This window comes from Megascapheus bottae, chromosome 16 (assembly GCF_031878675.1).
Source record: "Megascapheus bottae isolate mThoBot1 chromosome 16, mThoBot2.hap1, whole genome shotgun sequence".
Classification (NCBI taxonomy): domain Eukaryota; kingdom Metazoa; phylum Chordata; class Mammalia; order Rodentia; family Geomyidae; genus Megascapheus; species Megascapheus bottae.
Genome location: NC_143524.1, coordinates 4,043,357 through 4,065,171, shown reverse-complemented (window position 1 = coordinate 4,065,171; position 21,815 = coordinate 4,043,357). Strand labels below are relative to the sequence as shown.

Sequence of the window (21,815 nt, the reverse complement as noted above, 5' to 3'; positions counted from 1 at the left end):
CCACACCCCCTCGCAAAAGTCTTGCAGGTGGAATTATTAGACAGCTTTTGGTGAGCAGTGAAGTTCCTTTTCTGCTCTCTTAAACAATCACAGATCTTTCTGTGTAATCTGTTTTGCTGAAAGTGGAAAGTCCCTGTTTGTGGACAGCTCAGTTCTCTCCAGCAGAGGAAATGGGCAGAGTCCTACTCCACGCAGTGCAAAGTGGGGGAGGGGAACTATGCGCTCGGCACACATTTTGAATGAACCTGAATTTTTCACTTAAGAGAAATTAGGAGCCTGGACTATAGCGTTGTCTCACATGCTACCACACCCTGCCTTTTTACCCCGTGCTGGGTGCTGCTAACCGGAGGCTCCACTGTAGGATACCATAGCAACTTGAAGTAAATAAAACGGCTGTAAATGGGATTGGTTTGGGGGAAGATGGGAACATCTGGAGGTTTGTCAGAAAAAGATGTTGTAAAGGAGCCTCTCAAGATGATAAAGGGTCTTTAGATAAAAATAATCCTGGAATTGAAAGTCCTTGTACAACTACTTAGTAAGAGTAGATGAACATTTTAAATTACAGAATTTTAAAAAAATATATAGTCAGTTAAGCAGTGTTCTTGCCTGTAATTCTTGCTACTCAGAACACTGATATGTCAGGCTTGTGGTTTGAAGCCAACCCCGTAAAAAAGTCTGAGACTATTATCTCCAATTAACTACCAAAAAGCCAAAATTGGAGTTTATGGTTCAAGCAGTAGAATGCCAACCTTGAACAAAAATGCTGATACAGAGACCTGAGTTCAAACCCAGTATTGACATTAAAAAAAAAAAGTCCCAAGTTGAAGATAAATGGCAGTTAAATGGCAGTTTCATACTGTAGTATTTTCTAAGTCATCAGTTGAGTAGAGTCATAAGAACTCTTAGCTTGTCGCCGAGGCTCACGTCTGTAATTCTAGCTACTCAGGAGACTGAGATCTAAGGATCTCAGTTCAAAGCCAGCCAGCCTGCTAGCCCTGGCAATACAAAGCTGAGAGACTCTTATCTCCAATTAATCACTAGTAAAACGGGAAGTGGGGCTGTGGCTCAAGGCTAAAGAGCTCAGGACAGTGCCCAGACCAGAGCTCAAGCCCCCTGATCCCCCCCCCCCAAAAAAAGGCATAAGAACTTTCGTGCCTAAAATTGTCCCTGCATAATTGTTAAAGGCAAATAGCTGAATGTGTGTGTGTGTGTGTGTGTGTGTGTGTGTGTGTGTGTGTGTGAACAAGAGGGGGTGTAGTTATTTCTGTAATCAGCATTAGAACAATGTTGAATCAAAGACATTGAGATTCTGCTATTGTCTTATTAATATAGTGCAGTATTAGCCAATCTTTCTTGGTTTGATTGTTTTGTTGTTTAGATTTTTGGTGGTGCTGTCACTGGGCAAGATGAGTGATGCTGCCGGCCTATAAGCTAGTTTTCTTGAGATACTCCTTTGCTTATATCTATAAAATTTAGACAGAATCAGTAGCTGGCATAGAAAAGTGAAGTATCACTTGTCACAGTAGCTAGTTGCTTTGATGTGTTAATAGGAACATGCACTTAATGTGTTAGAAGCCAAGGTAAGTTTGAAGTCTTGGGACTGAAACTGTGGCTCAAGTGACAGAATGTCTGTCTAACAAAGCCCTGAGTTCATTTCTTAATACTGCCCTTTAAAAAAAAAAAGCAAAAACAGAAAACCTTAGTTGGGCATCGGTGGCTCATGCCTGTAATCTTGGGTGCTCGGGGAGCTGAGATCTAAGGATCATGGTTTAAAGCCAGCCCAGGCAAAGGAAGTCCCTGAGACTCTTATCTCAAATTATTTCACAGAAAAAGCCAGAAGTGGTCCTGTGACTCAAGTAGTAGAGTGGCAGCCTTGAGCAAAAGGAGTTGGAGGACAGTGCCCAGAACCAGGGGGAAGGGGGGGGAAAAAACAACCAGAAAACAAAAACTCCACAGATAAAAATTGAAGTCTTTATTTTACTATAATAGCCTGCAGTTTTTGTTGTTGTTGTTGTTGTTGCTTTTGTTGTTTTTTGTTTTGTTTATCAGTCCTGGGACTTGAACTCAGGATCTGGGCACTGTCCTTGGGCACTTTTTGCTCAAGACTAGCGTTCTGCCACTTGAGCCATAGCACCATTTCTGGCTTTTTCTGTGTATGTGATTCTGGGGAATCAAACCCAGGGCTTTGTACATGCTATTTGAGCTTGTTACCACTAGCCATACTCCCAACCCCCTGAGTTTTTCTTTCATCTTTGATTTACTTGCTTTGTAATGGATCTGTGAAGAAAATTCAGACAGTTGTGAGCCTGCTGTTCCCTTGGCACTTGAGAGGATTGGGGCTGATAGGGATGTTGGAAGAGGTAGGCTCACTTTCACTGTGTCCTGCTTTTTCTTTCTCTTTTGTCCTACCCATAGATTTTGCTGGAGGAGCTTGCCAACAGTGATCCCAAGTTAGCCCTGACTGGAGTTCCTATAGTGCAGTGGCCAAAAAGGGATAAGGTAAGAAACACCTCTCTTGATCTCCAGGCAAAACAGCCAGTATATCATTACCATGCCCAGAAGAAAAGGACAAAGACAGAACAGCTCGTGGTACATGAGAGGACAACTAGAGACAGCTTTTGGTACATTAGTACAAACCAACAGAAGATCATAACTCCTGTCCTGACTCATAAGTCAAAGCAGTTGGCTTTTTTTTTGGTTGGTTGTGTGGCTTGTTCTCTGGAACTGGGTGCTGTTCCTGAGTTCTTCAGCCCAAGGCTAGCTCCCTACCACTTGAGCCACAGCACCATTTCAGGTTTTCTGATGGTAAATTAGAGATAAGGGTCTCACCTTGAATGCCCAGGCTGACCTTGAACCATGATCCTCAGATCTCAGTCTCCTGAGTAGGATTATAAGCGTGAGCCATTGTACCTGGCTGAAGGTGACTTACTTTTCTCTCTCTCTCTCTCTCTCTCTCTCTCTCTCTCTCTCTCTCTCTCTCTCTCTCTCTCTCTCTCTCTCTCTCTCTCTCTGTCTTTCTTTCTTTCTTTCTTTTTTTTGCCGGTCCTGGGCTTGAGCTCAGGGCCTGAGCACTGTCCTTGGACTTTCTCAAGGCTGGAGCTCTACCACTTGAGCCTCAGCACCACTTCCAGCTTTTTTCTATGTATGTGGTACCGAGGAATCGAACCCGGGTCTTCATGCATGCTAGGCAAGCACTTTAACCACTAGGCCAAACTCCCAGCCCATCTTTCTTTCTTTCTTTCTTTCTTTCTTTCTTTCTTTCTTTCTTTCTTTCTTTCTTTCTTTCTTTTTTGCCAGTCCTGGGCTTAAGCTCAGGATCTGAGCATGGTCCTTGGATTTTTTTCAAGGCTAGAGCTCTACCACTTGAGTCTCAACACCATTTCTGGCTTTTTTCTATGTATGTGGTACTGAGGAATTGAACCCCGGTCTTCATGCATGCTAGGCAAGCACTCTACCATTAGGCCAAACTCCCTGCTCCTGAAGGTGACTTTCTTAACAGTGGGAGGCAGGTCTCCCTCCAAGTTCAGGTGCCAAGTTGTGAATTGGCTGACCAGAGTAGAACAGATTCTATCTTTCTGACCATATGAGTCAGATAGGGTTTACAACTCATTAAAATAAATACATATGTAGTGGAGAAACCAGAGGGTTTTATTGTTGTTAACTTGTTCTTAAGATTTTCTTGATTGGGACTTTCTTGTGTGGAACTGAAAGGAGAATTATTATCAGCTACTAAATCCACAATTATTTGCAGAGAAAGCAACATAGTGGTAGAGTGGTTGCCTAGCATACATGAAGCCCCTGGTTGGATTCCTCGATACCACATACACTGGGTGGGGGACCCAAAAGTGGTATTGGGGCTCAAGTGGTAGAGCACTAGCTTTGGGGGAGGCAGGGGTAGGAAGAAAAAAAAACCCAAGGACAGTGCCCGGTTCATGAGTTCAAGCCTAGGACTAACCAAAAAAATAATAATAATAGTTATGAATTTTGTCTATCTAAGTTTATGTCATACATAATATTTTACCATATTGTCCTGATTGATATACTCAGTGGTAGCTTTCTAATTCTAGCTATAGTTTTGGTAGATAAATGAGTCTCCTCTTTATTTACTTTTAGTTTCCTAGTTGAAACTTGCAAAGCCATCTCATTCCAAGAGTGTTGAGGAAGAATGGAGCTGAATGATATCTTTTAAAGAACCTCCTACCCCTTCTCACATATAGGAGTCCCACTTGGCCATGTGGGACTGCCTCAAAACAAGTCAGTAATTTGTGGCTGTTGAGTATTTTGTATCAGAAAGTGTTAAGAAATGGTGGGAAATTAAAGAAGCTAAAGATAAGGTCCTTGCCCTTGAAAAGGTCACTAGCAAGGTGTACATACAAGTACTACATCATAAACATATATCTGAGAGGTGTATTCTACATTTAAATGTTATTAGATATTTGCCGTGTGCCAGGTCCTGTGCTGATTTGGAGTGCTAAAAGAAAAGGACAAGACCAGTTTCACTGTCCAGTACTTTTGGAGTGGATTCTGAGTAGTCAGTATAAGGAGATATTGGAGTAGCAGCTCCTGTACCGACCTCAGTACATGATATTACCCCCAGCAAGCTTGCGGGAGCATCAAATCTTACAACTCTGTAAAATGCAAAGGATATTGCTGAAGTAGGTAGGTCCATAGGCTAGGACAAAGGCTGGCAGTTTTTCTGGGAAGGTTGAGATGGTAAATATTTCAGGTTTGTTACTCTACAGAAGCCACAACTTCTCAGATTTACCATAGCATGGAAAGCAGCCATAGACAATACACAAACAAATGAACATGGCTGTGTTCCAATAAAATGTATTTATAAAACCAAGTGGAGAGCAGATTCTCTCACAGGGCAGAATTTGCCGAATCCTGGGCTTGATACACTGCCATGTAACTGTGTATTCTCTCCATCTCCAATCTTAAAGCAACCTGATCTGTTTGACCTGACTGCTTTCTCTTTCCAGCTTAAATTCCCTACTCGGCCAAAGGTACGGGTTCCTACCATCCCCATCACAAAACCTCACACCATGAAGCCAGCGCCAAGGCTAACACCTGTGAGGCCTGCTGCTGCCTCTCCCATTGTGTCAGGAGCCAGACGGAGAAGAGTACGCTGTCGGAAATGCAAAGCCTGTGTGCAGGGGGAATGTGGTGTTTGCCATTATTGCAGGGACATGAAGAAGTTTGGGGGGCCTGGACGCATGAAGCAATCCTGTGTCCTTCGGCAGTGCTTAGCAGTGAGTAATGTTTTGGGTAAAGACTGGGGGAGGGAGTGCCCACATGCCAGAGGGACTGAAATATTCTTGGGGAGGGTATAATTGCAGAATTAAGTAGTTATTGGGCTGGGAACATAGCCTAGTGGTAGAGTGCTCACCTAGCATGCACGAAGCCCTGGGTTTGATTTCTCAGTACCATATACTCAGAAAAAGCCAGAAGTGGTGCTTTGGCTCAAATGGCAGAACGCTAGCCTTGAGCACAAAATCCATGTACAAGCCCCAGGACTGACACCCTCCACCCCCCTCCCCCCAAAAAAATGTAGTTATGCTTTGGCATTCATTTTGTCCCCCCCTCCCTGGGTTCAGAAAGATACTTTTTTTTTTTGGTTGGTCATGTGGCTTGAACTCGAAACCTGGGCATTGTCCCTGAGCTCTTCAGCTCAAGGCTATAGCCCTGCATCTTGAGCCACAGCGCCACTTCTGGTTTTCTGGTGGTTAATTGGAGATGAGTCTCATGGACTTTAGTGCCTGGGCTGACTTTGAACTGCCATCCTCAGATTACAGCATCCTGAGTAGCTAGGATTATAGGCATGAGCCACCGTGCCCGGCCAGAAAGGTACTTTGTAGTGTTTTGGGCTTCCTCACCTAATTTTCAAACAGAAACCAGCATTTGAAGAGAAAGTCACTGCTTTCTAAACCTTCTTTAAGTGGACCAAGGGAGACCAAGGACAAGCCCATGTTCAAGGACAAATGAAATTATTGGTCTCTTGTCAGTTGGTCTGTTATTCCCAGGCAAGTGAGTCCTCCATCTCCTTCTCTAGTTTTTTTTTTTTACCAAAACCTCTCCTCTCTACTCTGTCTCCATGTTCCTCACATGTTAGTAATAGAGAATTACAACAACCAAGTTTCCTATCTTCTGTTAAACCAAGTAAAAATAAGAAGGATTTAACTTGTTTTTTGTTTGTTTCTTTGTCCTTTTATAGCCAAGATTGCCTCACTCTGTCACATGTTCTCTGTGTGGAGAGGTAGATCAAAATGAAGAGACACAGGACTTTGAGAAAAAACTTATGGAATGCTGTATCTGCAATGAGATCGTCCATCCCGGCTGCCTGCAGGTGAGAAGAATCCTAAAAGCTCCTTAAGTCTCAGCTAGTAGTAACAGAAAAATGGAACACCCACCATGAAGGCTGCCACCATCCCACTGTGGGCCCTCGGCTCTGAGGTCACTTAGCGAAGTGGTCTAACATCAGTCCTTTCATTCATGGATCTAATATCAGGCACTGCACCTTTGAGTATAAAACAGTATGAAATACAAAATAGATTGGTTCCTGGCCTCATAGAACTTACAGTTTTTGCACCTTCTATCTGGCAAATATCATGTAGCCCTTTTATTAATTACAATAAAAAATTATTTAAAAAAATGAACTTACAGTTTAGCATGAATAATGTGTTTGAAATCCTAGGCCATTGAAACTGCAGGTTCTTTTTTTTTTTTTTTTTTTTGCCAGTCCTGGGCTTGAGCTCAGAGCCTGAGCACTGTCCTTGGACTTTCTCAAGGATAGCACTCTACCACTTGAGCCTCAGCACCACCTGGCTTTTTGCTATATATATGTGGGGCACCGAGGAATCAAACCCAGGTCTTCGTGCATGCTAGGCAAGCACTCTACCACTAGGCCAAATTCCCAGCCCCCTGCAGGTTCTTGTTTAAGGATGCTTTTGCTGTATCTCTCAGTACATCTCTGAACCCTGATTCCCAAGGGTATAAGAATAGTCGTTTTTAACTGTCTGTGTCAGACTTGGAGCACAACTGAGCCGTTGAAAAGTAGTAATTGGCTAGGAGCAGTGGCTCACACCTCTAATCCTAGCTACTCAGGAGGTTGAGAACTGGGGATTGAGTTCAAAGCCCACCCAGGCACAAATTCCTTTAGACTCTTATCTCCAATTAACCACCAGAAAACCCGGAAGTGGGCCTTGGCTAAAGGGCAGGGAAATAAGAGCTCAGGGACAGCACCCCTACCTAGTTCAAGCCCCATGACCCACAAAAAAAGGGGGGGGGAGAAAAAGAAAAGTAGTAATTGGGGCTGGGAGTTTGGCCTAGTGGTTAAAGTGCTTGCCTAGCATGCGCAAAGACCCGGGTTCGATTCCTTGGTACTGCATACATACAAAAAAGCTGGAAGTGGTGCTGAGGCTCAAGTGGTAGAGCTCTAGCCTTGAGAAAGTCCAAGGACAGTGCTCAGGCCCTGAGCTCAAGCCCAGGACTGGCAAAAAAAAAAAAAATGTACTCATTACCTGACTTATAAAATGGTAACTCCTATGGAACACCTTAGTAATAACAATAAAACTGTATTTAAAAAGTCAAATATTAAAAAAACAAAAGTAGTAATTGATGCAGGTCTGATAGTACACACCTTTTCTATGTGTAATTCCAACAGAATTCAACATCAGAGTTGAGTCCTGTGTTCCTAAAGCTCCCAGGGGATCCTGATGAACAACCAGAGCATAGCACCACTGGGTTGCATATATGTTTGCACACCCGTGTGTGTACTAAATTCAGGGCCCAGGCACTGTCCCTTGGCTTTTACACTCGAGGCTGTTGCTCTATCACTTGAGCCACAGCTCTGCTTCTGGCTATTTGCTGGTTAATTCTGGTGGTTTTTCCCACCCAGACTAGTTTCTAACTGTTATCCTCAAATCTTAGCTTTCTGAGTAGCTAAGATTACAGGTATGAGCCACCGTCGCTCCACTGAAAACGAACTGTTCCACGTGTGTCTTCTTTCTAGACTTGAAGATAGTGCAGTGAAGTTGGTGTGCAGTACAGATATGGCACGCATGTTGGTGTCTGCCTGCAGTCTAGATACTTGGGAGGCTGAGGGATATCACTTGAGCTTATGAGTTTGAGGTCATCTTGGGCAATATAGTGAGACTCCGGTCTCACATATTTAACTTTGCTAGAAACTATCAGCTACATTATGACTGCCACCTGTCTGACGGTGGTTATTAATTAGACTGTCATTTATGAGAATGACAGTCCAGTATAATCCTAGCTACTCAGGAGGCTAAGATTTGAAGATCTCACTTCAAAGCCAGCCCAGGCACAAATTCCATGAGACTTTTATCGCCTATTAACCACCAGAAAACCTGGAAGTGATGCTGTGGTTCAAGGTGTGGAGAACTAGCCTTGAGCTGAAGAGCTCAGGGACAGAGCCCAGGCTGAGTTCAAGCCCCACGACTGACCCCTCCAAAAAGAAAGATTAAAATGTGAAAATAGTTATCTTAAAGGACTTTGAAGTAGAACTCAAGTGGCATTTATCAAACAAGAGCAAGGTCCTGAATTCAATCCAAAGTAGCACAAAAATTTTACTTAACTATTTATTTGCCAGTCCCGTAGCTTGAACTCGGACCTTGGGCACTGTCCTTGAACTCCTTTTGCTCAAGGCTGGCACTCTTATCACTTGAGTCATGGCACCACTTCCTGTGGTACCAAAGATTGAATCCAGGGCTTCATGCATGCTAGACAAGTACTCTCCACTGAGCCACATTCCCAGCCCTTTTTAGATTTTTTTTTTTTCTTTGCCAGTCCTGGGCCTTGAACTCTGGGCCTGAGCACTTTCCTTGGGCTTTCTTAAGACGTTTTCAAGGCTGTACCACTTAAACCACAACACCATTTCCAGCTTTTTTCTATATGTGTGGTACCGAGGAATCGAACATGGGTCTTTGTGCATGCTAAGCTAGAACTCTTACCACTAGGCCCTAGGCCAAACTCCTAGCCCCACCCCTTTAAAAAAAATTTTTTTAATTGCAAATTATCACCTGGACTACATATATAAAATTTTAGGAGGTTGAAATCTGTAGAATTGATGCTTGAAGCCAGTACTAACAGAAGAATTTACTAGATTCCTTTTTTTTTTTTTTTTTTTTTTTTTTAACATTGCCAACAAAAAGTAGGGCTAAGGGCATAGCTCAGAGTAGTATAGCACCAGTGTAGCAAGCAGAAAGTCCTGAGTTTAAAACTGATTGTCTCATATTGTTATAGTATCTCACTTTGTTATCTGATATATTGAATTTATTTGTATTTGGTTATTTGAAATTTGATAGGGAAGGGGGGAAAACCAAGATGGGTGGGGGGTGTGGGGGGGGAGGGAAATGGGTACCAAGACTTGTGAAAGGGTATCAATGTACGTGAATTAATGTACCTTCTATCTGGCAAATATCATGTAACCCTTTTACTAATTACAATAAAAAAATGCAAAAAAAAAAAAGAAAAAAAAGAAAACTGATAATCACATAGACTAGATATATAGATAGATATGCTCCTGAGACTATGATGATGACTGCTTACTACAAAGCCTTTAGTAAATTTCATGCGCTTTTCTAAATACTTTATATAATACTTTATAATAAATATTATAGAGTAAAAAAGGGGGGGTATAATATGGTATGTGACATATCCCAGACAATTGGGCTGATACATTGTTACATGTATCCCATTTGTACAATTAAGAATACTGAGTTACAGAGACTGAATCATTAGTTGCTATTGTCAAGCAGTCATAAATATGCCTGACCATTAAGATCAGAGTTGAGGGCCCGGAATTTGGCCTAGTGGTAGAGTGCTTGCCTAGCATGTATGAAGACCCAGGTTCGAGTCCTCAGTATCACCTACACAGAAAAAGCCGGAAGTGGCGCTGTGGCTCAAGTGGCAGAGTGCTAGCCATGACCAAAAAGTGTTTGAGGACAGTGCTCAAGCACTGAGTTCAGCCCCTAGGACTGACCAAAAAAAAAAAAAAAAAAATCAGGGGACCGGGAGTTTGGCCTAGTGGTTAAAGTGCTTGCCTAGCATGCATGAATACCTGGGTTCGATTCCTCGGTACCACATACGTAGAAAAAAGCCGGAAGTGGTGCTGAGGCTCAAGTGGTAGAGCTCTAGCCTTGAGAAAGTCCAAGGACAGTGCTCAGGCCCTGAGCTCAAGCCCAGGACTGGCAAAAAAAAAAAAAAAAAAAAATCAGGTATAGACCTCCAGGAGAATCTGGAGACCACAGACCTGTGGAAGTCTCTTCATGAAGCCTAATGTTAGTCAAATAACCAAATTAAAGGTGGCTGAGAGTGGCCAAGTTTCCTAGTGTTTGAGAGTGAATCTTAATGGGTGTTAGTACTAATTAGCTCTCAGTTTGTCCTTCTTTGGGAACCAAAACAGTATCTATTCTAGTTCTTTTCCACCTTGTTTGCTGTGTGGTGAAGGCAGAAGAAACTGACTTGTATGTGTGTTTAATAACATCCTTGTCTGCTTATAGATGGATGGAGAAGGGTTGCTTAACGAGGAATTGCCAAATTGCTGGGAGTGTCCAAAGTGTTACCAGGAGGACAGCTCAGAGAAATCCCAGGTAAAGGACTATATCCATGCTGCCTTTATGATAGGAAAGTAAGTGTCAAATCTGGTAGATTGCTGTGCATTTACCTTTGCAGCAACGTGGTTCATAGCGGTTCTGTGACGCAGGCAACTTATTTTTGTTTTGTTCTTTTGATTCCCCTCCCCCCAACCCTTTTTGTTGTCAGTGTTTGTTTTGTCAGTTGTGGGGCTCAAACTCAGGGCCTGGGCACTCTCCACGAGGGCGCCTCTTTGTTCTCAAGGCTAGTGATTTACCAGTTGAGCCACAGTGTCACCTCCTGTTCTCAGGTGGTTAATGGAGATAAAAGTTTTGTGGAGATTTTTCTGCCTACGCAGCTTCAAACCACAGTCCTCAGATCTCAGCCTCCTGAGCAGCTAGGATGACAGGTGGTACCTGGCTATTGTCCGCATGTTCTAGGGTAGTAGTGTTTTTGTTTATCTTTTTAAGAGCTTGTAGTTTTTAGCCAGGCATTGATTAATCCTACCTACTTAGGAGGATGAGATTTGAGGACCGAAGTTCAGAGCCATCCAGGGCAGAAAAATCTATTGAGTCTTATTACCTTGGGCTAACCACTAAAATTTCCCCCACCCTGGCTTGAACTCAGTCAGGGCCTGGGCACTATCCTTGAGCTTCTTTTGATCAAGGGTAGCACTCTACTACTTGAGCCACAGCACTACTTCAGGCTTTTTCTATTTATGTAGCACTGAGGAATTGAACCCAGGGCTTAATGCATGCTAAGCAAGTACTGTACCACTAAGCCACATTCCCAGCCCCATTTTTGCTTTGTATATTACTAAATATTGTTCCACTTAAGGTCCACAAATACCTGAGGTTGTCATATGTTCTGTGGCCCTAGAAATGGAGGAGAGGTTATAATAGGCTGGTAGGTGTTTCCACAATGGTGTGCTAGAGATTCCAGTTAAGTCAGTTGACATTTTTTGTCATTTTCACCTCAGTAGCCTCTCAGAAGACTTACCTACCCCATATGCTCCAATGTGCCATTCAAAGATAAGCCTGCCCCCAGAGGTGGTTGGAGTAGCTCTGTGACCTTGACCAAGGTAAACCTCTAGGTTGTTGGTTTAAATCCAGTAATGACAATGGCCAAAATGACTGGTTACTAACACAGGCAAGACAAGATGTGCTGGGAGCACATAAAAGAGGAGGTGGCCACCTAGGGTCCCTACGAGTAAGAACATGTCCTTATTTCTTCTACTTGGGAACTGAGTTAGTTAAAAGTTTTAGTTTCAAGCTGGGCACTGGTGTTTCATGACTGTAATCCTAGCTACTTAGCAGGCTGAGATCTGAGGATCACAGTTAAAAGCCAGCCAGGGCAAGCTTCAAAACTCTTACCTTTAATAAACTACTCCAAAACAACAACCCATGGGCTGGGAGCATAGCCTAGTGGTAGAGTACAGGCATAGCATTCATGAAGCCCTGGGTTCAATTCCTCAGTACCACATACTCAGAAAAAGCCAGAAGTGATGCTGTGGCTCAAGTGGCACACTGCTAGTCATAAAAGGCCAGAAGTGAACTGTGCCTCGAATGGGTGAATACTAGCCCAGACTGAGTTCATCTAACACCAGACACAGACATATCATTTGAGTAAAAGAGCAAAATTAGACTGGGTACTAGTTAGTTTATGGCTGAGATCCGAGGATCCCAGTTCAAAACCAGCCCTGGTAGGAAAGTCTGTGAGACTTCTATCTTTAACGACCAAAAAGCCAGAAGTGGAGCTCAAGGGGTAGAGTGCTATCCTTGACCAAAAGAGGAGGTCACGCCCCAGGACCAGCAAAAATACAGAAAGAAAAGGGGAGAGAAGAGGAGGTAAGGTGAGGCGAGGCAAAATTAAGAGACAATAGCTGGGTGCTGATGGCTTAAGCTTATAATTCTAGCTGCTCAGGAGTTTGAGATCTGAGGATTGTGGTAAGACTCTTATCTCCAATTATCCATCAGAAAACTGGTTGTGATGCGAGACAAGATTTGAAATGGCTAAGTTACGCAGGAGTAGAGTTGTAGCCTGTTCATTCTTTCTGATCATGGGGCTTGAATTTGCCCTGGTCACTGTACCTGAGCTTTTATTGTTCTACCACTTTGAGCCACAGTGCCACTTCCTATTTTCTAGAGTCTTTTCTAGAGACTTTTTCTGCCTAAGGCTGGCTTTGAACCATGGTCCTCAGATCTCAGCTTCCTAAGTAGCTGGGGTATCAGGTATGAATCACCAGTGTGGCCTAGTGGTATGCAACCAAGCCCTAGGTTCAGTTCCTCAGTGCTACATACACAGAAAAAGCCAGAAGTGGTGCTGTGGCTCACGTGGCAAATCACTATAGCCTTGAGCAAAAAGGGTCCAAGGACAGTGCCCAGGCCCTGAGTTCAAGCCCCACAACTAGCCAAAAAGAAAAAACAAGGACATTGTGCGGAGTGATAGAAAGCTAACTTCTTTCCCTCATTTGTGTGTGTGTGGGGGGGGAGGGGGAGGAAATCCCTTTTCTTTCTTTTTTTTTTAACTTGGACTTGCCTCAGCCTTGTGAGTGCTGAGATTATAAGTGTGCACTTAGCCTGGCTTTGATCTTTAAAGTGTGGAATGGGAAATCTCATAAATGAAACCCTTTGGGGCCACCTTGGTGCCGTGATCTCTGGATGGGGTGACTTGCCAAGGCCACCCAAGGCACCCAGAGAGGACCAGACTTTGGTTTTTTAGCTTGGCTCCCGGGAATCGAATCAAGCAGCTCATATTTTGTATTTCACTTCTCTGTACTTGGACACAAACCTTTTTGTCACGGGTAAGTTTCTGAGTGACCTGATTTTGTTCCATAAGTAGGATTCTTGGACACAGGCACGAGCTCTGAGAAGGTGATCCTTTCTGGCGGCAGTAACCCATCTTCTCTCAGCCTCACCCTGTCACTTGAGAAAGTTTGGGGAAAGGGAAGCGCTGATGTTGCTTTTCTGGGTGTGTTTTGTAGAAGCGGAAATTGGAAGAAAGCGATGAAGAAGCTGTGCAAGCCAAAGTCTTGCGGCCCCTGCGGAGCTGCGAGGAGCCTCTTACTCCCCCGCCTCACTCCCCCACTTCCATGCTGCAGCTCATCCACGACCCCGTTTCCCCCCGGGGTATGGTGACTCGGTCATCCCCTGGGGCTGGCCCCAGTGACCACCACAGTGCCAGCCGCGATGAGCGCTTCAAACGGCGGCAGTTGCTGCGGCTGCAGGCCACAGAGCGCACCATGGTACGGGAAAAGGAGAACAATCCCAGCGGCAAAAAGGAGCTGTCTGAAGTTGAGAAAGCCAAGATCCGGGGATCGTACCTCACTGTCACGCTACAGAGGCCCACCAAAGAGCTCCACGGGACATCCATTGTGCCCAAGCTGCAGGCCATCACGGCCTCCTCTGCCAACCTTCGCCATTCCCCCCGTGTGCTAGTGCAGCACTGCCCAGCCCGAACACCCCAGCGTGGGGATGAGGAGGGGCTGGGGGGAGAGGAGGAAGAGGAGGAGGAGGAGGAGGAGGAAGATGACAGTGCAGAGGAGGGGGGTGCAGCCAGGCTGAATGGCCGGGGCAGTTGGGCTCAGGATGGAGACGAAAGCTGGATGCAGCGGGAGGTCTGGATGTCTGTCTTCCGCTACCTCAGCCGCAGAGAACTTTGTGAATGTATGCGAGTGTGCAAGACGTGGTATAAATGGTGAGCGGGGATACAGGGGGTCAGGTGTAGGGGCATGGGAGTAGATGCCAGGTCTTCCATTTGAAAGTGGCATGTACCTTGACATCCAAAGGCTTGTGGGTTCCTGTAAGGAGCAAAAGAGCCCAGCCTGGCTCTTGTTAAAGATGCGGTCCATCGTGGCTAAGGTTGCCATGAGGGGAGTCGGGGCCTTTGCCTCCTCCCTCTGCTCTGTGCTTCTCCAGCATTGCTAGGAGGGGAACTGATTTGGAGGGAGGGTTTTTTTCCCCCCAATTCCTGCTAAAATTTCAGTCTTGCAGCCTGGAAACCTCTCCCTTACCTCAACACATCACATACTCATTGAGTGCCTGGGGCACCTAGCTGCTACCTCCATAATCCCTCTACTCATTGAGAGGCTGGGACCCTAGCTGCTACCTCCATAATTCCTGGGCATGCTTTCCAAATGCGTTTGAAGATGGTCATACTTCTCCACAACTTTCATTCTCATACCCCAAATCTAAGTCAGTATTCCTGCATCCTCTTGAAACTTAAGTGTCCTTGATGAATCCAAACTCACTGAGGAAATCCTTGAGGAGACGTTCTCTCTGATAATTTACAGGAAGCACAGCAGGGTTCTACAGTTCACACCTTAATACTAACTACTCAAGAGGCTGGGATTAGCCAGGCACCAGTGGCTCATGCCTGTAATCCTAGCTACTCAGGAGGCTGAGATCTGACACGAAGTTCAAAGCCAGCCTGGGCATCCCTGGCACTCTATTACTTCACCTGAAAACTGGAAGTGGCGCTGTGGCTCAAGTGGAAGAGTGCTGGCTTTGAGCTGAAGAGCTCAAGAGCTCAAGAGAGAGTGCCCACACCCAACCTAAGCCCTACAACCAACACCCCCCCCCCAAGAAAAAAAAAAAAGAGAGGCTGGGATCTAAGGATCGCAGTTCAAGGCCAGCCTGGGAAAGAAAGTCCATGAGACTTATCTCTAATTTACCAGCAAAAATACAGAAACTGTTTTGTGGCTCAAGTGGTAAAGTGCTAGCCTTGAGTCTTGAGTCCCATCGTTCCCCTTCCCCCACCCCCACCCCCCCAAAAAAAAGAGAAAAAAAAAAGACCAGGGCCAGGGCCCAGGCCCTGAGTTTAAGTCTCAGGACCAGCACAAACAGAAAAGAAAAAATTAAAAATGCTGATTTCCAGAGCCCATATGAATCGGTCTCTGGAGCAGGCTCGTAACATACTCTTCCAAGCCCTCTTTTTTAGGGGATTCTTCTGGGTGCTCAAGTTGGAGAACTCTTCTACTATTAATGTATCAGTGGTAACATTTTGCCAGACATTAAATACCCTATTCTTTTTTTTGCCAGTCCTGGGCTTGAGCTCAGGGCCTGAGCACTGTCCTTGGACTTTCTCAGGGCTAGAGCTCTACCACTTGAGCCTCAGCACCACTTCCGGCTTTTTTCTATATGTGGTACTGAGGAATCGAACCCGGGTCTCCATGCATGCTAGGCAAGCACTTTAACCACTAGGCCAAACTCCCGGCAATACCCTATTCTTTTGTCAGTAAGAGTTTTGTTCCAAATCAGAATTAATATGTCTACCCAAATTTTTTTCTTTTTGATACAGTTTGCAGGCCCATTTGCCTTTACTCCTTGTTTTTCAGACCACGATCTATAAGAATCTCTTGTGCATATCTCACCACCTCCTGCCAGCTAGACTGAGTCAGGCTTGGGGTGAGGGGCTAAAATTCTAAATGGAAGTTTGCTTGGTGCAGTGCTATCTGTAGCATGTGGATTTGTAGACTGCAGTGGAAAGGCAGGCCCCTCCTTTCAGTTCTTGCCTGGACTGACTTAAAAATGTGAAGCTACTGCTAACACAGAAACCTGCAGGTGGAATAGGACTCTTCTAGGCTGGATAGAGAAGGCTCCTTTGGCCTGAGACAGTAATTGGCTACAGCAGGGTGCATTGTGGAGGTTCTAAGTAGCACTGTGCATTTCTCTAAGCTGTGAGTGACTGACATAGGAGATAATGGAGCAGTCCTGAAGTAGCTTCAGGCAATTTTTAAAGTCCAGAAATTTTTAAGTGTTCTCTCCTATATCCTTCAGTAGGAGCCATGCCATTTTAATATAACTGAAGGGTTTATGCTGTATTGTTCCTATACGTCCCAAGTTTATTGGTCAAGTTATGTACTATTTAACATATGGGTTTATGAAATGTACACTTATTATAAAGAAGAGTTGATAAAGTCAGTTTTTTACTATTGTGCAAGGGTGTGATCTGTCTTTGTGTAGGAGAACTTAGAATAATCTTTCAGAGGAACTGCTTTTTCCAGAAGTCTACCAGCAGCCTGTGGTGGGAGCTTTACTCATAAGAGGTATTGAATTACTAAGAGCTAGTTTTCTTCTCTCTGTTACAGGTGCTGCGACAAGAGACTTTGGACAAAAATTGACTTGAGTAGGTGTAAGGCCATTGTACCCCAGGCTCTCAGTGGCATCATCAAGAGACAGCCAGTTAGTCTTGACCTCAGTTGGACCAACATCTCCAAAAAGCAACTGACATGGCTCGTCAATAGGTTGCCAGGTAAATGAGCTGCCCAGCCCTGCTACTGCCCTTCCAGGTCCCAGGAAGGCCCAGCAGGGAACATGGCCCTCAGAGATGTTTTGGCAATACTGTTTCGCATTGCTTTAGGATAGCTTGGGGCAGTGTCACTGTTCATGTTTTACCTGGCATGAAATTTACCCAGGGCCACTTTAACCACCCACCTCTGAGAGTCAGTAGACAACAAATAGGATTGGGTGTTGCTGCCAGCCCTGTAGGTCTCCACCCTCCGCATGGCAACTGGAGAGACGACGAGACAGGTGGTACCTTGATTGGTCCCTTGTAAGTCTACAATCAATCTACCACCAGAGCAGAAAAGAGTAGGATGCCCATAGAAATTTGCAGACTTGCTGGGCTCATGCCTGTAATCCTAGGTGCTCTGGAAGCTGAGATCTAAGGATCATGGTTCAAAGCCAGCCTGAGCATGAAAGTCCTTGAGATTCTTATCGCCAATTGGAAAGGAATCTTCAGACTTCCATCTCTCCTTGAATTGGAACCTGTTCATTCTACTCAGCCTGGTTATTCAGGCTCTGAATGTACTCTTAAGCAGTATATTGCATGACTCTGTTTCTATTGCTTGCAGGTCTGAAAGACCTTCTCCTAGCTGGCTGCTCTTGGTCTGCTGTCTCTGCCCTCAGCACTTCCAGCTGCCCCCTTCTCAGGACCCTTGATCTTCGGTGGGCAGTAGGAATTAAGGACCCTCAAATTCGAGACTTGCTGGCTCCACCAACTGATAAACCAGGTATGCTCTGGGCCTGGCTTCTGTGTGCTTATCTTGAATGGCAGCTTTGTCTTTGGACAGAACTCCTTGACTCCAAGGTAATCTCAGAATGAAGCTATGGGACAAGATGAAGATAAGGGCCATGCACAACTGTAACTTACTTACAAGTAGGTAATTGCCACAAAGGAAGAAGCCCATTCTTTGGCTCAATGGAGTTTGAGGCTCAGAGAACCTAATCCTAAAGAAGTTTCATAAGGCTGGTTCAGGTAGATTATTGACTCTGGCAGCATGGGAAGGGAAGGAGCATTCTGCATATAGCCATATAAATTAAGCATAACCTGGCACTACCAAAAAAAAAAAAAGCAAACTCTTATTTTCTAGAAACTGTCCCCACAAATTGCTCATTCCCTGAAGTAGGGGTGGGTGTGAGCAATCCAGCTTAACCTCATCGAGATGGCCTGGCCAGCATGTGCTGCCTGGGACTTTAGAGTTGGATTACAGACGAATTTTGGGATCTTTAATTATCATTTTCTACTGGGAAAGCAGGAAATGGAGCCTGCTGTTTCTTTATTCTATTAAACTCTCCTTTGTCACTTTAAAAAGAAAAAAATGGCACCTTGTAATCCTAGCTAGTCAGGATGCTGAAATCTGAGAATCGGCTCAAAGATACTCTATGAAACCCTCACCTCCAGTGAATCACCCAGACCTGGAAGTGGAGCTGTGCTTTAAGTGGTGAAGCACTAGCTTTGAGTAGAGAAGCTAAGGAAAGTGCCTAAGCCTTGAGTTCAATCTCCAGAGCTGGTACAATTTTTTTTTTTTTTTTTTTTAAGTTTTGAGCCAGGTGCCAGTGGCTCATACCTATAATCCTAGCTGCTCAGGAGGCAAAGAATGAAAGGTTACAGTTTGAAGCCAGTCTGGGCAGGAAAGTCCTTGAAACTCTTGCCTCCAATTAAGTCCCCAAAAAACTGGAAGTGGTAGAGCACCAGCTCTGTACAAAAACACTGAGTGCCCAGGACCTTAGGTCAAGTCCCAAGACTGGCACCAAAAAGGAAAGTGTTGGGTTGGTTTTGCCTTTTTTCCCCAGTCCTGGGAACTGTCCCTGAGCTTTCCCAGGGCTAGCACTTTACCACTTGAGCCACAGCAGCACCACTTCCTGCTTTTTCTGTATGTGTGGTACTAAGGAATTGAACTCAGGGCTTTGTGCATGCAAGGCAAGCACTCTACCACTAGGTCACACTCCAGCCCAGAAAGGAAAGTTTCGATAGATTTTATCTTTGCCCATGCAGGTCAGGACAATCGCAGCAAGCTTCGGAACATGACTGATTTCCGGCTGGCAGGCCTTGACATCACAGATGCCACCCTTCGGCTCATCATTCGCCACATGCCCCTCCTATCTCGACTCGACCTTAGTCATTGCAGCCACCTTACAGATCAGTCCTCCAACCTACTCACCGCTGTCGGGTCTTCCACGCGCTACTCCCTCACAGAGCTCAATATGGCAGGTAGGCTGCTGCCTTCGCTCACGCTAATACGTATGCTCCTGGTTGTTGGAGACCCAGCCAGGCATTTTTGAAACCTGACCAATAAAGCAGGATGATTTGAAGTCAATTGATCTGAATCATGTTAACTCATTTTCTTCACATCACACAAGAAAGGTTTCCTTCTTTTTTTAGTTGATGGAGACTGAGGCATGGAGGAGTCGAGATGCCCCTGTTTTATGGCTACCTTCTAGCCTACCAACCCCTGTGCTTCCTTTCCTGTGGTACTGCACAGGAGAGGCAGCAAAGGGGCCTTCAGAGGCTTCATTGCTTGCTGCCAGCATTTCTGCTCTTTATCATTGTAGAGAGGGTTAAGGGAACTGAACGGCAAGAAGGAATCTGTGGTTGTGTGTTTGTGTGACTTGGTTTTCTTGCTCATTTTGCCCACAGGTTGCAATAAATTGACAGACCAGACCCTGATCTACTTACGGCGCATAGCCAATGTCACCTTGATTGACCTTCGAGGATGCAAGCAGATCACTCGAAAAGCCTGTGAGCACTTCATCTCAGACTTGTCCATCAACAGCCTGTACTGCCTGTCTGACGAGAAGTTGATACAGAAGATCAGCTAAGACACACCCGGCCTGGGCTCATCAGGAAACCAATCTTCCCCTGCCTTCCCACTGAGGAGAGCTTTTCCCTGATCCTGCATAGGCTCCAGGCCAGCAGCACACTCCCTCTGCTCGCCTGCCCTGAGCCCTGCTCCTCTCCCTCCCAAGGAAAAAGGAACAGCAGTTGATCCAAGAGGAAAGCACGGGCAGTGCCGTCAGGAGGCCAGGCTTTCAGTTTGGGATGTTTGTGCAACCTTCACTTATACCAGGCCCAGGACCCTGCTTTCCCACCTGTGGTCCCCAGCAGTGCCTGGTTCCGTGCAAACTCTAGGGAAGAAAGCGGCCCTGTCCCCAGGGCCAGGTTCTCCTCATGGTGTCCAGTGCGTGTCTCCTCCCTCTCACTCTCCCGGCTTCTGCAGAAGGGGCCAGCAGCCCCAGGACGCCTGGCCCGGCAGGTCCCACTGGTGCTCTCAGATGACTGAAGCCTCGCACCGGCGTCTATAAGCTTGTCCTCATGTCCTGTTCCTGAGCTTGATGCTGTCTAGCACTAGTAGCACCCGTGCTCGCTCACATGTGGCTCCCTGCTTCCCTCCTGCCCCGCCCAGCTGTCCCACCAGTCTCTGTGAGGTCTTTGTTGCACTTACTGGGGTTGAAGCTCTTCAGAGGAACATGGAACTGCACCCCCAGGGACACCCCATCTCATCACTACCCAGACAGATTCTGAGACAGGCACCATCTCTGTCCCCGCCCCCTTCCCACTGACTGCCCTTTTCCACACGTCCTCCCTCCCACCCAGGATGCATGTTCTCAGAGGGAGCAGAGGAGTGGCCAGGTCTCCACCTGCCTCTAGGTCAGGCTCTTCTGGACCTCTGGTTCAGTGTATCCCCTGAGCTCAGGTCTGTATTGCCTAGCAGCTTGCTGACCTGAAACCTTTCGAGAGGAGGAGAGGGGTCTTGCTTGGAAGCCAGTCACCCACCCTCTGCCCGCAGATGTGGAAAGGGGGTGTGCATGTGCCTCTGTGTGTGTGTGTGTGTGAGTGGCTGAGTGTGCTGCGTGCGTGAGTGCGTGTGTGTGCAGGGAGAGGGGAGGGGAACATGGAATCCCCACTCCGCCACCCTTTGTCAAGCCCCATCAGCTGCCCTGTAACTTTGCATTGAACGGCCTGTCCAAAGATCCTCTCTCTAGGGCAGCAGAGAGCTTTTTGCACTTTAAAAAAAGAGAAGGAGAAGAAAGGTCGGAATTTGTTTTGGGTCAATGTTTAAATGTCTGGGGAGATGCTCAGTAGCAGCCGCCAGTGGCAAGTTTATAGGATAGATGCAAATTTGCACTCTGCTCCCCATCTGTAGGAGATTGATAGCACAACCTTGCCCTGCCCCTTCCCATCCTCGTTCCTGTAGCCCACTTGAGGGCTTTCCCTCCTAAACCCTACTCTGAGGGGACAGAGCCCCAGCACCAGGGGGCTGAAGTGCGAGCCACCCGAGGAGAGATGCCAACTGCACCCTTGCCACTGCCAAAGCAATAGAAGCAGAGAGGTCCCCTCTTTGTCACCTAGCCCAGCTTTCATCCTGGCATTAAGCAGCCATTTGAGGGAAAACTGGGTCTGGTAGGGGTGGTATTGTTTGTGTCTGTTTCTTCCAATCTGCTGATTTTAAAAACAGCAGCAGCTTGCTCCCGTGACCCTTCACCCCTTCCATTGGTCTCCAGGCCCTAGCATTCTGGGGCCAAAACCTTGAGGAAATTCCAGTGACTTATTCCAGAGTGCCTCAGTTAGGGGAACTTCTCTGTAAAGAACCCTGGGTATTGAGCAAAAACCTTATTGTCAATGACCTATAATTGGACACTTCCTATCCTCCCCTCCCCTTTTTGGTTGCTCCTGTGGAAAATACTGAAAAAGATACTAAGTTGTGTTGTCTTTTTATAAGGAGGGGAGGTGGAGAGACCCCTTCAGAGCAGGGATTGTGCCGGGACAGTGCCTCTGACTTTGGGACATTTCATCCACAGAAATTTCCAAACTGGTTTGTTTTAGGTTTCGCTTTTGTTTGTTGATTGGTTGGTGGGGGGAGGGAAGGGAAACCAAGCATTTTTACCGTGCACGTAAATTGGTCAGCTGTAAAGGGAGCCCAGGATGGTGGCAGATGG

General features: G+C 45.8%; 1 protein-coding gene across 2 annotated transcripts in view; it reads left to right on the top strand.

Moving 5' to 3' along the window:
- Positions 1–21,589, top strand: part of Kdm2a (lysine demethylase 2A) — a 99,177-nt gene extending 77,588 nt beyond the window's left edge. For both annotated transcript variants that reach the window (XM_090347284.1, XM_090347285.1), the window contains exons 14-22: positions 2,416–2,499; positions 4,983–5,252; positions 6,215–6,346; positions 10,524–10,613; positions 13,580–14,292; positions 16,685–16,848; positions 17,450–17,608; positions 18,874–19,089; positions 19,516–21,589. In XM_090347284.1, the coding sequence (XP_090203410.1) occupies positions 2,416–2,499; positions 4,983–5,252; positions 6,215–6,346; positions 10,524–10,613; positions 13,580–14,292; positions 16,685–16,848; positions 17,450–17,608; positions 18,874–19,089; positions 19,516–19,697 (2,010 nt within the window). In that variant the 3' untranslated portion in view covers positions 19,698–21,589. The remainder of the gene's footprint in view (positions 1–2,415; positions 2,500–4,982; positions 5,253–6,214; positions 6,347–10,523; positions 10,614–13,579; positions 14,293–16,684; positions 16,849–17,449; positions 17,609–18,873; positions 19,090–19,515) is intronic.
- The last annotated feature ends 226 nt before the right edge of the window (positions 21,590–21,815 follow it).